The sequence below is a fragment of the Miniopterus schreibersii genome, assembly GCF_964146895.1.
Source record: "Miniopterus schreibersii genome assembly, chromosome: 3".
Lineage (NCBI taxonomy): Eukaryota > Metazoa > Chordata > Mammalia > Chiroptera > Miniopteridae > Miniopterus > Miniopterus schreibersii.
Window position 1 is genome coordinate 53,874,375 of NC_138103.1, and position 16,731 is coordinate 53,891,105.

Consider the following 16,731-nt stretch of genomic DNA (forward strand, 5'->3'; position numbering starts at 1 on the left):
TCTTTCTCCTTCAAAGCACTGGGTTTATTCTGTGGCAACCGACAAACAGTGTCTTTTTGCCTCCCTCGGTAATGTGGATTCTCACTTGTCTTCTCTCTTTGTCAGAGAAGCAAGTGGCTTAGCCAAGGTTCAGTGGAGCAGAACAGGCATGACCGTCACAGCCTGTACCAAGCTGGTCTCTGGCTGGTGAACCATCCTGACCTCGGCCACACCCGAGGAGTGGAGAGAAGGGTGGCCGTGTGGCTATCCTGGCTCCTCCTTATGGGTGTGATCATGGGATTAATAGCCCGTAACATGGGCTATAACATTGGTTATAGAGAAGCGAGGTGGGTCAGTAGGTGGGGAGTAAGGATCGAATATTCGTCATAGGAAATTCTGTTGAATTCCCAGTATCTTGGCTAGTCTGATGTCCGAGGTTTGGGTCTCGGTTTCTAATCATATGCTTTACATTACGAACGTTTGTAACAAATACATGTAAATTTGCTTTTTTGCCCTTTGCTTCGGTCCATGTAGCAGTTCTTCAACTATTTTATTAATATTTCTAAATCTGTTAAGCAACATCAGTTATGAGATTTTAAAACTATGAACAAGGACCATTAGTAGGCATCTATTTTGGAAAAAAACACTTACTGATTATCTACTAAGCATTGTGTTAGGTTCTATACCTTCCTCTTTATTTTTCTTCTGAGTGTTCAGTGACCTGTGGTTATATCTGTGATTAAACAGAAACTCTTAACAAGGGACTTTAACATATATTCCCTCATTTGTAACCTCTGTCCCAGCCATGCAAACTCCTGCAAAACTCACTCTTAAGTCGAAGTTCTCTTCAATGTCACTTATACTGCCTAAAATATACCTGTACCATACTTCCCCTCACCTCCATCCTATATTCTGTCACCCTGGAAAAAATATACATGTAAATTATTGCTCCTGATGACCTTTCTTACGATGACTTCTCTCAAAATCTAGCCCAGCTTTCAGTAGCTGATGGTTGCTCAATGGGTTGTAGATGAATGTCTCTGAGGATTAGAAGGGATGCTTTAAAGGTGCAGGGAAAGATATTTTGAATCTTTTTTTTTCTTTCTTACTTCAATATTCAAATCCCTGAGGTTTTCACAAACAATATTAAATAATGATTTAATTTTCCTTTTGAGTTCTTAAAATTAGTATGTTAATTATAATGGACTTAAAAATCAGTCTGTATTGCTTATCTCAAGATTTCTAATGATGACAATGAATTAGAAGTAGGTTTCTGTTTTCTTTGTTTTATAATGTCTTGTATTAGCTAAATATATTTCTCTGGAATACATTTGAAGTTTCTTGGTTAAAAACAACCAAAGATTCAATGTATCTTCAAATTAAATTTTTATATGCCTGAAATACATAAAATATTGCTACAGTAAAAATGACATGCTGAACTCTCACAAATATCCAAGAACAAATCTTATTTAGAGAAACCCCAGCTGAAAATGCAGCAAACCAGAAACCAGTTACTAAATGATCACAGTTCCATTAAATATTTCAAATGATGTATAGGGCAGAAACAGAAAATGATTTTTCATTGACTCTCACACAGCAAAATTATGAGTTCTGTTCTCTTTGACTATCAGCTCAGAAAATATTTAAGCTTTTGGGACTTAAGACTTTAGTTTAAAAGCCGCATTTTTATTCCTATGCCTGTATTTATAAAACTTTGCTAAATATTTTATGTGTATTAAAATGGAGAATGGAATATGAGTTTCAAGAGCCATTAACAAATAAATCCTAACAATCAAATAGGAAATAGAACATTCATGTTGAGAAAATGCTATTAAAAGTAGGAAGAAATGAGTAACTGGGAACACAGAGTATTTAGCATAGAAAAGTGCTAAGATTTCTAAATCAGTTATCTTGTGAGTTTTTTATACACTGTTAATACTGACAATAAATGCCATGAATAATGTCGTTGGGGTAATTTCTCCTTGTATGGATTGCCAGTTCTGGAAATCAGTAAAACTAAAGAATGGGTTGAAATACCTGTCAGCCTACTGAATCTCCTAAGGCCTCTAAAACATGATATATATATATATATGTATATGTGTATATATCTATATCTATTTATCTATATCTATATAGAACATGTGTATCTATAAAAATGTGTATCTATATACACATTTTTAAAGTTTCCAGCATTGTGTATAGGAGAAACCAAAATCTTCATGGGGAGCATGCTGATTGAGTTGCATGACACAACTGTCATTTCTGTTTTGAATGTATGTCCTGTTTTTGATCCCTCAAAAGTGTGTAGTGCATACACGTGTGTCCTGTGTATGGTATTTTGGTCTGATGGTGTGTTTGAGTTCTTTCTGGCTCTTTTTCTAGCAGAGTTCAATCCACAACTTTCTTCATTGGAGAATTTGTGAAATAAAAGTGAGTTAATTTGTGTTACACACTCTTTTAGATAACTTAGACCTACAAATTGCTTGGCTAAAGCTAAAAAGTAGAAAATTCTAAGAAACATATGAATTGACCCTATTTGGCCTTTAATGAATTAATTTTTTTATGTTAGTTTATTTTTGAAATTTTTCTAAATTATTTCATAGCTAACATTTGAAAAAATATTCACCTATAAAAATGCTATGTGTATGTTTACCATATGTATATACTATAATACCTACCCCTTCTGTGATTTTTCTTTATATCTGTAGAGCCATGTAATTGCCTAAAAGAAATCACTACAACAAAAGATAAAAGCAAAAAATGGACTGCGATTGTGGAATCTTTTAAAAAAGTAATCGGTTTTGCAGCTCTATCACAAGCCATATTTTAAGCTTCTTATTTCTTTTATTGTCTTCAAAGAAAGTTGAGCTGCTTATGAAGAATTTTGATTATACTGTAATAATATTAGATAATTACACTTTCAAAAACAAATTCATATGTTTCTCAGCTGAAGATTGTAGAGCAAAAAAAAATTTTTTTTCTATAATTTGCTTCATCTCCCATCCTTAACATTCCCCAAACAATCTTTCCTTTCTAACATGTCTCACAGATAACAAAGGTAGCATAATAGTTTGTCTGTTAAATCTCCTTTTTAAAAAAAAACTTTTCTGTTTTCAGTTTTATTGAATATACCTTAACCCAACCATCTAAAAAGAAAAAGAGTTAGGAGTGGGGTACTCAAAGCCATTAATTTGCTAGTTGTTTTGGCTCAAGAACCAGAAATTTTGTTATAAGATCTAGAGCCATTTTGAGAGTCACTGGATCTAATAAAAGAACTCAAGAGACAGAATAAAGAAAATAACAAATTGCTTTCCATAACTGCCAGATCTTTCATGTTTATACTTAGGGAAATTACTACTGACTTTTTGTTTGTGTCTGTTCCAATCTGAAAAATAATATCATGCAGCCTGTTTGTAAAGCCAATTTTGAGACACAGGAAAAATAACAACCTTATAGTTTGTTTTACATTTTGAAAGCTAAACTGTATGCAGTGGTTCTGAGTCAAGAAATGTGACTTTGACCAGCAGTGATGAATCTGTATGCTACTGAGTAGTATTACCCTGGAATGCAACTCTTTCTCATGTTCTCAGCTTCTTTTTTATAGTATAACATTTCTTACAGGATGGAATTTTATAAGATTCTTAGATACTAGATGATGATGATAAATGGCCATGAGTTAAGAGATATTACATTTTTATTTAATTCATCTGTTTATTTGATTTAAAACATTGTCTCTAAGAATTACCATTCTTTGTCCACTGAAACTCTTTCAATGGAACATTTATTGTTTGACTCCTAATGGGACAATTTTTGTGAATATGTCATACCACAAAAGTGCTTGGTTTCCAATTGCCTTTTAGTGATGATGGAGAAAGTGATGGTGATGATGATGCTGATGCTGATTGCAATAACTTATTTTACATGAACAACAAACATTTATCATGTCCATTACATGTGCATCTCCACAGCCCAATGGTGGGTTTTGTTGCTTTAAAATGAATTGATGTTAGCACTTAGAAAACATATAAAATACTTCTGTAATAGTACTTAATAACAATGCTTTGCAGTTTCCTAGCTCCATTTGGGAGGAAAAAAAGGTGAATTATTATAACCTTAGGAAATCTATTACTCTTACATATTTTTGTCAATATTTAACAGAGAATGTATATGGAGGACATATAGCCCATAAAACCCCTATTTATCAAAAATATAAATGTATCCTTATCATTGACAATTTTATGCTTTTCTCTCTTTCTTCCTGCTGTAGAACCTCAACATAATTTCCTTATCTTGATTTAGACCAGAGGTTGCCTTCTGTATGACTAAATTTTGAATTAAAATCTTTCTTTCTTGTCCTTTTATAATTTATGAATGGTTTCCAAAATGGTCCTGCTTTATAGTGAATCCTACTGAAGGAGATATAGTTGTTAAAAGTACCAGTACACTTCCTTGATACACACATATGGCAAACATTTCTGTAAGCTATCTTGTTTGCTGCAAATATTCCCTATTCTCCACTTTATCTGCCTTAAAGATCTTAATAAAGCTAAGAGAGAGTAAAGAGGTTAATCAGAAAGTTAATACCTCAGTGTTCATTGACAAATTTTTAGAACTAGAGGAAATGAAAAATCTTTAGATTTTTATGACTTTGTGCAAAAGACCAATGATCTTGGACACTCATCACAAAATCTCTGTAACTTTAATTAAAACTTGTAGCCATACATAGTTCTTACTAAGACACACACACAGAAAACTAAAGTATATGTTATGACTAAACATTTAGCAGAAAGATCTACTAATAGCCATCACAATATGCATCATTTTTCTCAGTTGATTAACTGGAAGCAGAGACAATTCTAAGATCCCATTAAAGCAACAGACTTTGAACATGTCTGAAGAGAAAAATTCTTACATACCTGGTAAAGTCATGGTACATCCTCAGCCTCCACCACCAAAAGGAACAATCCCCAATCATGAGACTCAATGTATTTTTTTTCCAGTCAACAATTAAGATATTTAAAAATTTCCATTATTTTTAAAATGCACTGTCCCATTTATTTATTTTTTGTACAAAAAATAAATGAACTCTCACCAGAAAGACTGCTTGAATGTTGAAGGTGCTTCTTCTAACTGTGGGTACGTGAAAAACAAATTTTTGTCTTTGATACTCGTTGCTGGAAACTGCTGTTTAAATGTTAAGCTTCTTCTAGAAACCAATTGGCTGCCCTTTTCTGTACTTGAGTAATAAGATAATGAACATGCTTTATTTCATTTTCAGACAATGCTAATGAGGAAGAGTTGGAAAAGATCAAGTAAGGTAATGGCTTACCATGTGATCTGTCAGCTGTTCTTGTTGAGAACTATCAATCAGCTGTTTTCATATCTCTTCAAATTATACCACAGGATTTCATCGATCTTCAACTATTTATTTTTTCTCCATAAATTTTCAGCAAACCATGTGTTGCTTGCTTTTTAAGTAACTAGAAATCACACTGATCAATGGCACCCAAATCACCCTCTTGCTAATCTCTGGTCACTTCTCAGCATCATTCTCATCATCTGGTTTCTGTTATCTGTGCCACAGGGTCTAGAAAATGTCTACTCTAGATCAGGAAGAAAATGATGAGGCAAGGGTAGGAACAACTTCAGAGAAAGGAAAATTCATGTAACTTACTGTTTCTGTTCAATGAAAGTTCAGCCTAAGGTTTTCTAAACTCAAAAATCCTTGAATTACTACATCTTTGCAGTGTATGGTGAGAACAATTTTTCATCATTGTTTCCTCTCTCTTCAAGAAATAAATGGTCTTGAGAGTGAGAGGAACTTATGGTTCCTATAATGTGCTAAGCCCTGGCTCCGATAATTTGTAAAATAAACAAGATATAAAGGAAGCTTCTAATTTGTTCAGTGGTGGTACCACTCTTGGACACAAATAAGTATCGAGTTGAAATTGACTTTTATGTGAATACTCCTTAAAATAAATCAAAGGGATTTTATTTGTGAAAATCTTGTTTGCTCAAATTTCTATTTAAGAGATCAGTATTCCTTTTCACTAGTGGCAAATTTTTTTAGACCCTGGAATATGGCAATCTTTTTACTTCCATTCTGATTGAATCATGCTATTAAATTTTTCTTTAATTTTGTCATTTTTATTATTGTGAATGAAGGAAACATAATAAAATGTTTTTGCATGTATGACAATGACTTAATTTGCTTTAATAAGTATTGCTTACTATACATTTTCTTCCCAATTTTTGTAATGACCAAAAGATAATTTGACTCACACAAAAAAGGCCAAAATACAGAACATTTTAAGGAAAGTTGCTGAATATTTCTGATTTAATGTTCATTGTGTTTTTTTACTGACCAAAATAAAATTTCAAGAAGTCTTAAAGAAATGTTTGCACTCTTTATATTTGTATTACAATTTTTCTTGGTAATTGTACTTCAAAATTAGTGTTCTAGTAAAAGTATATATTTTTAAAAAGTCATGCAAGTTGGCTTTCCTCATTCAGTGTCTATATAATGATAGATCTGTGTAAAAACTTGTAATCCATTAATATGTAGTAATATTCTCTCTTCTAGATGTAATTAAGATATAATGTTAGAGCCAGATATTATGCAGTATTTAGTATTAATTAGTGGGAATAATCCATTTTATTGTAGTATAGAAATAATAAACGCAAAGATTCTTTAAATAAATAATTTAACTTATATTTAAATTTAATTTTAATGATAAATTAAATAAATATAAATCTGCTTATTTCTTTGGTCTACAAGAATAATTAAAAATTAATAATAAATGTCTAATCTCCACTATTTTTTAAAAAATATATCTTTATTGATTTCAGAGAGAGGAAGGGAGAGGGAGAGAGAGAAATAGAAACATCAGTGATGAGAGAGAGTTATTGATCGGCTGCCTCCTGCACGCTCCTGACTGGGGATCGAGCCGGAAACCTGGGCATGTGCCCTGACTGGGAATCAAACCGCGATCACCTGGATCCAAGGTTGATGCTCAGTTGCTAAGCCATGCCCAGCTGGGCTCCACTGTTTTTATGTCTAAAATTCTTTGAGTTTTTATTTATTGTTAATAATTCATTTGTACATTTAAACTGGTACATTTTTTTTTAGCTTGCCATGAAAGAATTTCTGTGTCTAGCTCTGCACTCATTGGGAAACTTGCAGATTATTTTTGGTGTACATGGTAATATGTCTTTTGGGTTTTTAGCCTAAGGGATTTCCAACTTTATAAAATTTAATGAGGATATAAAATGCTAAGTAAAGAAAAATCCATTCACTAATTTGTGTTTTTTCCCTATGAGAATATACTGAATACTTGATAATTCATTCAAATTGTCACTGTCCCCTAACACACTTGTCATATTTGTTCATATTAGTGTTTCAAGAGCAGAGTGTTAAATTTGAAATCCAGAGGAAGTCTGACATTTCTGTTGCCACCAGTCGCCATCCTTCACACACACTGAAACTGCTCCCACATGTTCAAGTGCAGTAATCCTTTCTTATCCATAGTTTTGCTTTCCATGGTTTCACTTAGTCATGGTCAATCATGACTGGAGAACATTAAATGGAAAATCCCAGAAATAAACAATAAGTTTTAAGTTGTGTGCCGTGTTTAGTAGTGTGATGAAATCTTGACCCACCCCACTCCATGCAGCCTGGAACTGAATCATCCCTTTATCCAGAGTATCCCTGCTCTATCCCTCCCCTCCCGTTAGTCACTTAGTAGCCACCTTGTTTATCAAGTCAGATATGAGAGAGAGAGACCACATTCACATGACATTCATCATAGTATGTTGTTATCATTGCTCTATTTTATTACTAGTTGTTGTTCTTAATCTCTTACTTGCATAATTTACAAATTAATCTTCATCAGAGGTCTGTACGTAGAGAAATAGAACATGGTAGATGTAGAGGGTTGGAACTCGCTGTGGTTTCCAGCATCCCCTGGGGGTCTCAGAATTTATCGGCCGCTGAGAAGGGGGCGCTCCTGTAACCTGTGCTTCCTGAGAAACTAAGAGATAAGTAATTAAACTGCGTAGTTTTACGTTACTGTTTATTATGTTACTGTTTTGTAGAAATGCATCTCTTTTCTAATTATTTCAATCTTTAAAGGTTCTTGTGTGCATAAGGGTTTTCCTTTTATTTTTGGAAAGAATATATAACTATTTGCATTATATTCAAACACGGGTATTTTATGTTTTATGTAACTGTGCTCAAAGTCAAAGGCGAATTTTTCATACAAATAGGTCATTTTCTTCTTTGGAATCTTAATTTACAGAATGAGATCTTTTGCTCTTTTACATCGGGGCTGTGATATGCGCCCTATCTTTGAGTACCAGTGGGGACTCTAAATATGAGAATTATGAAATTCGTGACAAAGACTTACATATAGTCAGGTATTATTAGATATTTTCTCCACTATGGAGCTTCCCCCCCCCCATTTCTTTGTTTTTTTTCCAGAAGTGATATAACCTTGGAGAGGGGAAAAGCTAAATTGACATTGTTATGTTTTTAATATGCACATCTCCCCTGTACAAGTGAATCAGCTCATGGAATTCCCCATTACTTAAACATCTGCTTGTCATTTTCGTCGTCTTGCCAATAATGGATTCTTTCCATGGAAATCTTATTATTTGTGGCACTCACATAACATGAGGTTATATTTACTATTGGAAATAAGAGATGTATAGCCAACTTGATGGCAAGGAAATTGTAATTGCTGTTCAGGACTGACTTATGTATTATTTGGAGTAAATGTGTTACCACCTAATAAAGAGTAGGAAAAAAGTATACATATTTACCTCTGTATAAAATACATGCTATAATTAATTATCAATAAGTAATTTTGAATTCTGTAACATATCCTCTTCTGGGGCTGGTAACATCCTTTAAAACACTCCTTCTGGTTTTCTATCAGCACACTTTCCATTATGTATATTTTCAGTTCCCCTCCACATTCAGTTATTATAGAAAAACATTATGTTAAGAAGAATGGGATCAATGTCTCCCTAAACTTGGGCAACTGGATAATTATCCTGGTCAAAGAGTTTTACTTACGTGACAAATGCATTTGGCAGATAAATGGTAACACTTTGAGTTAGTGCAATATCTTATTCTATAGAAGAAGCTTATCACTGATAATTTATTCTGAGGTTAAATTATTCAACAAAAAAGTTTCATGAGCTCAAAAGAGAAGATGTATATGTATTTTGTGAATAAATTTTGTGATGTCAAACCAAAAAAATGGAAAAATAATAATGAAATAATTGTCTCTATCAGACAGTAAGCAGATATTATTTAACACTACATTGTGTATGTGTTGCATGTGTATGTGTGTTTATGTAGAAGAATGAGTTTATCGGTGGATGTGATAATAATAAACTTATGTGCTTTCAATAAATCACTTTAATTGTATGAGAAATAACCATTGTGATTATATATACACATGTTGTAATTCATATTCTCAACAATAACAGTTTAGAATTGTTTTAAGAAGAGTTCATCCTTTGAATAATATAATATAGACTGTGTAATGATGTCTCATTAGCATATCTTCTGATATTTAATGGCTTGTTTTTAAGTAATATATCTTTTTATAAAGATTTTATTATCACTTAGCATAATTTTAATGAACTATAAAACACTTTATTCACTGGTTGAATAAAGCAATTTTTAATAAGAGTTTTGGCAAGAATATTGCTAATTTAAACTAGAACACTTTCAACTCTGTAAGTCTGCGGGGCATAGTTAAGCCTGACACCTTGGATGACACATTAAAAATGCATCAGTGAAAACCTCTAAGTGCTTTAACTTAAGAATTGGTAGAGAAACAAATTAACACATTTTTAAGTATCTCACACAGTCAGTCAGACATAGTAAAAAAAGTCATTATTTAACAGTCATCAGGCCCTTTCTACAAAGACCTCATATCCTGATAATAAATAGATAATTTTTTAAAAACTGCAAAAAATAGAAACTTTCTTGGTCATTGACCTTCTCAACTGTGAGTGACCAAAACGGCTTTTCTTTGGTGCCTCATCTCAAAGTATTATGTATATATGTATTTGAAAAAGGAGATGCTTACATGTTTTTGAAGGAAATATAATATTTTTAAATCCTTACTTTGCCAATGTTATGATCCCAAATCTATGTTGTTTAAAAATGTTATAAAGTCAACCTCATAATTAAGGCTTCTGAGATTCCAAATGCAGCAATGAACAAAGGGCAAATAACATGAACATTTCTATTATAAAGGACTGTACTTTTACCTCAATTAACTAAACTCCTAAAATTAAAAAAAAATTAATCATGAAAATCTCTCCCCTACCAAATTCTTCAATCTCATTTTGCTGTTTTCAGATTAGTCACATAATTAGGTCATTACCGTCTGTGTTCATCTGAGAGAGAATGGGAAGTATGGAGTTGGTGCAGTTTCAGTATTAGTCACCTTAGAGCACCTGATGTTTAAATGAATTTACAATACTTTTAAATTCTAAGTGGTTGTCTTATTTGTTGTAACTATCTTAAGTCTAGAGCCAAGACTTTCACATCCATTTAAGTTGCCTTACACATTTTACATTAAGATAAAAATTACTGTTAGTTTCACAGCTTTTGTTATTGATTCTGGGGAAATTACTTTGTGTAAGGAGACTTGAAGCAATAACATGAAAATTTTTTCACATGTTGCTAAACATGCTGCTTAATTAAAAAAGAAAAGCATTGGCAATAAAGAAGGAAAACACATATCCTTTCTAAAAATTAGAATAAGGTTTTTGAGTTAAACAATAGTATAGCATCAAAAAAGACAGCAGGCATTCCACCTAAGGTTTCTGCCCTCAATGTTCAAATATAAGTGTATTCTTTAAGGAATTTTATTCAGAAACTGATGTGACAATGTGCTAATTGTGACAGATTAGAGCCATAACCTTAAATGTAAATGAATTATAACTCTATAAAACAATGTCTTAAACTTAAGACTTTTTCCCTATGACCCCTGACATTAGTCATGCTACCTGACCAAACCTTATGCAAGTAACTTGGAAAAATATACTTAAATTCTTTAAGAAATAGATTTTATGTAAAAAGCACAGGTAGATTGCATAGATTATTTCTGAAGTAATTCTAGTTTTAAACTTAAACTATTCAAATTGCTGCACACCACTAAAGTACTTTAGTTCATTATTATTTTCCGATATGTGTTTTGGTACCACATTTGGAAGGAATATGTATCCTCAGCCAAATGAAACTCTGAGTGACTAACAGACAATCAACAAATATTTATTGAGCATCTACTATGAATTAGGCATCATTTGAGGGGCTGGACTACTACAGTTTTAGTTGCTAACACAAAATCATGGAAGAATCGAATGAGTTACAAAACTGTTTCCTCTTTATCACAATGTCAAAGGTTGATACTGTCCCTTAAATGTCATCAGCTTCCATTAATTTTACCATAACGGACACCCAGAGACAGTATGCAAAACATTAAAGTGTAAAGGATGCATGCAATTAAAATTTTCTGTTTAAAAGTAAGTAACTATGTTTTTTGATTTTCTAAAGTCAAATTGGTATCACATTATAAAATCTCATGAATAAGTAATAAAATACCCACCATGAATTCCTTCCTTTGTTTACACCCCAATAGCTGCCTTTCTCAGCATTCATTTCTTTTTAAAATTATTTTTGGAAAGCTCAAGTTAATTAAGTCATTTATATTATATATATTAATATCATAAAATTAGGAAGATTTTAGTAAGAAATTGAACAAGATTTGACTAGGTATGTGCTTATAAATATAATTTCTCCTATTATTCTTTAAAAACACTCTGAAAGTCTGTGGTATTATATTGTTTTGTTAAAAGGAACATATATTATCTGGCTTATTTCAAATTCTTAAAATATGTTTAAACAGTTCTTTCTAAAATAAAATGTTAGACTTTCAGGTACATTAATCAACAATTGAGAATTAAGAGGTAAGTAGACTCTAAAAAAGCACAGTAATTCCTTTTACACTTTACTACTATTGATATCAGACAAGAGTACGACAAAAGCTTTGATTTGTTCAAGGGAAGAAAATTTACAGTTTTAAAGATCCAAAGTGTCTTTAGGATATATAACTTTAGGGTTTTTATTTGTTTTGATTTTGTTGGGCTAATAAAGTATTCTCAAAAACACCACAAAGTTTAGCTAAATATTTGTTTGTTTTTAGGAGCTCTCAGACAGTGAAGTGGTTGGATCTTATTTCTCTGTGAAGTCTTTCTTTTGGAGGGTAATGTCTAAATCCTTTTTATTAACAATCTTGATTTTTGGTTCTGATTAGTAATTTTAAAAGTTAGATATGAATTAAGAAATTTGCTTTTTAAAATAGGCTCTCATATGTATTCATTTGCCTTTATTAACTTTTATTTTAAGTTATTCAGGTGACTGACTCATTTCTTCATTTGTAAAAACTAAGAACTTCAGGTATTATATTGCTTGAAGTCACTTCCCTGTGAGACCAAGTCTATCCCAAATTCTTAATAGTTTAGAGGCCCACGGACCTTACAGGAATATGATGGTGAGGTCTAGAGGGTCCGTTTAGGTTCTTCACCCTTCTTTTAAATCTCTTCCATCTGTTTGAGAAAATTTTTCTTCTATTACAGTAATCTTATACTATATGCATACTAGATAATCAGTGTTCTTTCTTTGGAAAAAAATATTACGAATTAGAAAACAGCAACTCTGCTTTTGATTTAAATAAAGGAAAAATGAAAATTCCACAGAGAATTCATTTTAAATGCCATTGCAATTTAATATTATTTACCTGTCATGACTTAAACATAATGAACTCTTATCCTGTTTTTCCTCTGCTATAATTCTGCATTATGCACAGCGTGATTTGCTACTAATGCGCTTGCTACTTTGTTTGCAAGAATTTTTCTCTTTGAAAATTCACTTTTGGTACATGATTACCTTAGCAATAGATATTGCAATGAAAATGCTATGCTCGTAGGGCTTTGCCGTTTTCTTTTTTTGGCTTTTAAACTGCTCATGACTGAGAACTACCTTTCTCCTTTAGAATGTTAAGATTTGTAGCAGTGTCTCTTAAGACTACTGGCAGGTACTAGATTAAGTCATGCATTGACTTGACCAGTGAGCAAGACTAAGCTACATCTATTCATTCTCTGTACCCTCCACACACACTTTTTTTTTTTTTATAGCCTTTTATTGTTGTGAGCTTATTTTAATTGTTATAGCCTTTTCATTTCCTTCACTAATGTTATTCTATATATTTGCTAACATAACAAAAATTCCCTTTATATATCCATGAACAGAGTGACTGCTTTTGAATTGTCCCATTACCCTAAATAGAAAATGAATTTTTTCAACAATTTGTCTCTGTTTTCTTGAGGCCCACAAATATGGTGAATTCATATGGCACACTCCTTTGCCAAAAGAGCAGAATTCAGGGGTGTTCTGTGTTGAGTTTGTTCTATATGCAGCAAATGTGCAGGCTGATCCTTCCAAAAGAGGACTTGCCACCAGGACCAACTCCATAAGTGATACTTTAAGGATTTCCCTTTCAAATGACCTGCGATGTCCTCTTTCCACTTTGCTACTTCCAAATTAGTCTTCCACTTATCACTACTTCCCATTTGGTTGTATTCATCCTTAAGTATCCTTCATTAACCTTTCTCAATCTCTTGAACTGTCTTATTTTAGAATAACAAATATGCAAATTTAAAAGGTAGCTTTTTTGCATCTTCGGTAAGGTGGTCTAATGTCTTTTTTTTTCCTGAAAATAAGTGAAGAAAGAATTGAATTATAAAGGCCGAACCTTTGGGGGTCATTTATTTTATCAATGAGGAAACTAAGGCCCAGAGAAGAGAGTCCCTTGCCCTGAAGTACCTAGGTGGCATGATCAGGACCAACATTTTTCTCCCTGAATGTCATAAAAATCAATGTTTTGTTGAAGAGTTCAAGCAGCAGGCTTCCTTTTTGGGCTGCTGGTGAATAGAGATGTGATATATAAATAGAGCTGCCTCTTGGTTTGTCTTTATTGACACCCTTTCAGATTCTTCTTGCATTACGTGACCCCTTTCCACAGCTTCTTAAGCCACCGATGGATGGATGAGTTTGGGGGCTATGATGTAGCTGCGTTTTTGAGGTCCCATTTTTACCAAATCAGTGACCAAGTTTACTTTTTATGAGCATGATCTTTCCTACTCACATTCAAGGGTCATTCTGATAACTGACCTCATTGCCCTTTGCCCAAGCAATATTTGTACTTTCATGAACTTTTAGAAGAGATGTGTATGGAAGGAGGTTTTCCATAGACATTTCAGATATGTAGAAAACTTAAATAGCTCAGATGAAATCTACATAAAGAGCGTATGTGTGCTTTGTGAGTTAAGCAGGATGTGATTTGAAAGAAAACTTCATTAGCTTGTTTATGAGGACCAATTCCTGTGTCCAGGAGATAGCAACTGAGTTATACTGAGTGAAACTGAATCCAGGTGAGAACTTGCTCAGTGAATGTCAGTGGTGTTTGCTGTATCTTAATTTTCTTGAGAGCAGAATAATGGAAAGAAAAGACTGAAGTGATATAGGGATATTCTAATTTTCCAAAAGTATAACATTTATAATTCAACAAAACATGTTGTCTTAGGATACAAAAGATTAAGCAATGGGTATATCAGTTATCATGTTTTCCATGAAATTTATGTGAAGCCAGTTGGATTACACTAAATTAGAATTTCATTAACACTTCTTCCCAGTTATTTCATTGATTAGACATTTAGATTCTGATGACTAAGAGTTAATTGAATAGACCATCTTATGAGAACACTGTAGTGAATTAAAGATAAGTTTTAACATTGTTTAAATGGAGAAGGCTGGACTATGCCAAGATATGTCATATAAAGAAGAGGAAAAATGGATTATAACATAAAAGGACAAAAAAGTGTGCATAGACTATAGAACAATTTGGAGTTATGTCAGAGCCCCAGGGTCAAACAAAAGTATAGTTGAAGGAAGACCCTGCAGACCAAGAAGAGGCACTGACTTGGTAACACACGAATGCGAGCCTCTGCTGAAGTGCTTGTATTCTGAACAAGTCAACTGTAAATGACATACACCCAAGAAAAGTTCAGCTATTACTTCTGTCTTTAAGGATGAAAGTAAGACCCTCAGAAAAAATCATAACCTTTAATTAAAAGTCTCAAAAAAGTCTTTGTAAGTCAAACCTAGAACTCATTTTTTTTTTTTTTTTTTTTTTACCATATCGTTGGTGAAAACCGATAGATTAATTTAGGAAACCCACAAGATTACAACATATACGATGATTTTTATTAATATATATTTTGAGCAGATATAATAAAAGATTTCAAACTTTTGTTTGGCCACAATTAAAACATTTGAAGTAAACATCAATACCTTCCTGACACCCTTAAGTTGTATCAAGAAGCAATAGAAATAGGAAAGAAAGTTTAAGGATAAAAACCAGGAGAATTTGTCTAAGGATTATAGAGCCAGTGAATCATCTTCTAAGAAAAAAAGGGATCGAAGCTCTATTATTAGATGAGACACTTCAGACTAGGCTGCACAAAGCGCTGGGAGGGTTTTCTGCAAAGGCAATCATGCTTCGAGAGGGTGGGTGGCTGCAGAGCAAATCTACTTGTTGAACATCCAGGTGCAATTCACGGGAATAAGCTCAGTGGGAAAAGGAAAAGATAGAACATGTCTGTGCCTTGGTATTGAGCTAATAATTGCTCCACACTCCAGGCTTTGCCGCACAAAACAGTCATTCTAGGCTGTCATTATCTTTTCTTTGTAGTGTCTCAGCGAATCATTTGATTAAATAAAAGCATGTGCACCTCTGTGCTAAAAATAGAGGCAAGGGCTGACTCCACACACAGCTATCGTAAAGACACAAGCAGTCTTTCATTCCAGATTCAGTGTCTGGGTCTCATTTGGAAGGATTAGGTTGTGTATAGGTAATAAAATCCAGAATAGCAAAAGCCAAAGATTATTTGCACATATCAGGAGATTAGTATGACTGAGTGTTCCTTTAGCCACAGGTTATATCAAAATAGATATTGGGGGGTTTTGATCTATTTTTAATCAGGTTCTAGAATAATAGGATATCTCTTGTTACTAGGGATTCAATTTTTCAATAAATTGAATCAATAAACTTTATTAATTAGAAGTGGAATATGTAAGTGTTCTCAGTTTATATGCAAGATTCTACAGCTTCACAGCCTTATTATTAGACATTAGGCAGTAGTTTCTCATGGAATACAGTTAATTCTCAAATCTTTTACTGAACAATATATGCTCCAGGTATTACTACCTCCTGGCTTTTACTTCTTCTAAGCCCCTGATTAGCCTTTTTCAACACTCGATGCCCAAGAATATATTTTCTCTAAATGTAAATCAAAATATTTCAACAAATCCTGTACAAATTAACTTCTTTCTTTTGAACCATGAACTTAGGCTCTGTCCAAAAAATGAGATATAGTGGGGAAAATTGTCAATTAATTATCAGCAACTCCAAATTCAGATTTCAGCTTTGCCCATCTCTAGCCATGTGACTTTAGTAGGATATTTAGCTTCTCTGTGCCTCAATTCCATTACCTTAAAAGTAGTTGTCATGAAAAACACTGGAGTATGAAAACTCCAGCACATAATAGGTACTCAATACAAGTTTATTTCTTTCTGTATGATCTAATCTGTCTTTCCAATGGGCCTAATCT

At 32.9% G+C, this 16,731-nt stretch overlaps 1 protein-coding gene across 9 annotated transcripts in view; it reads left to right on the forward strand.

Moving 5' to 3' along the window:
• Positions 1-16,731, forward strand: part of MCTP1 (multiple C2 and transmembrane domain containing 1) — a gene marked incomplete at both ends in the record, with an annotated part of 426,668 nt that overhangs the window by 219,817 nt on the left and 190,120 nt on the right. For 4 of the 9 annotated variants that reach the window (XM_081131855.1, XM_081131856.1, XM_081131859.1 and 1 more), the window contains 2 exons: positions 5,258-5,296; positions 12,207-12,266. The exons of 2 other annotated variants lie outside the window; for them this stretch is intronic. In XM_081131855.1, the coding sequence (XP_080987981.1) occupies positions 5,258-5,296; positions 12,207-12,266 (99 nt within the window). The remainder of the gene's footprint in view (positions 1-5,257; positions 5,297-12,206; positions 12,267-16,731) is intronic. 3 more of the 9 variants (XM_081131857.1, XM_081131861.1, XM_081131863.1) reach the window with 1 other exon arrangement.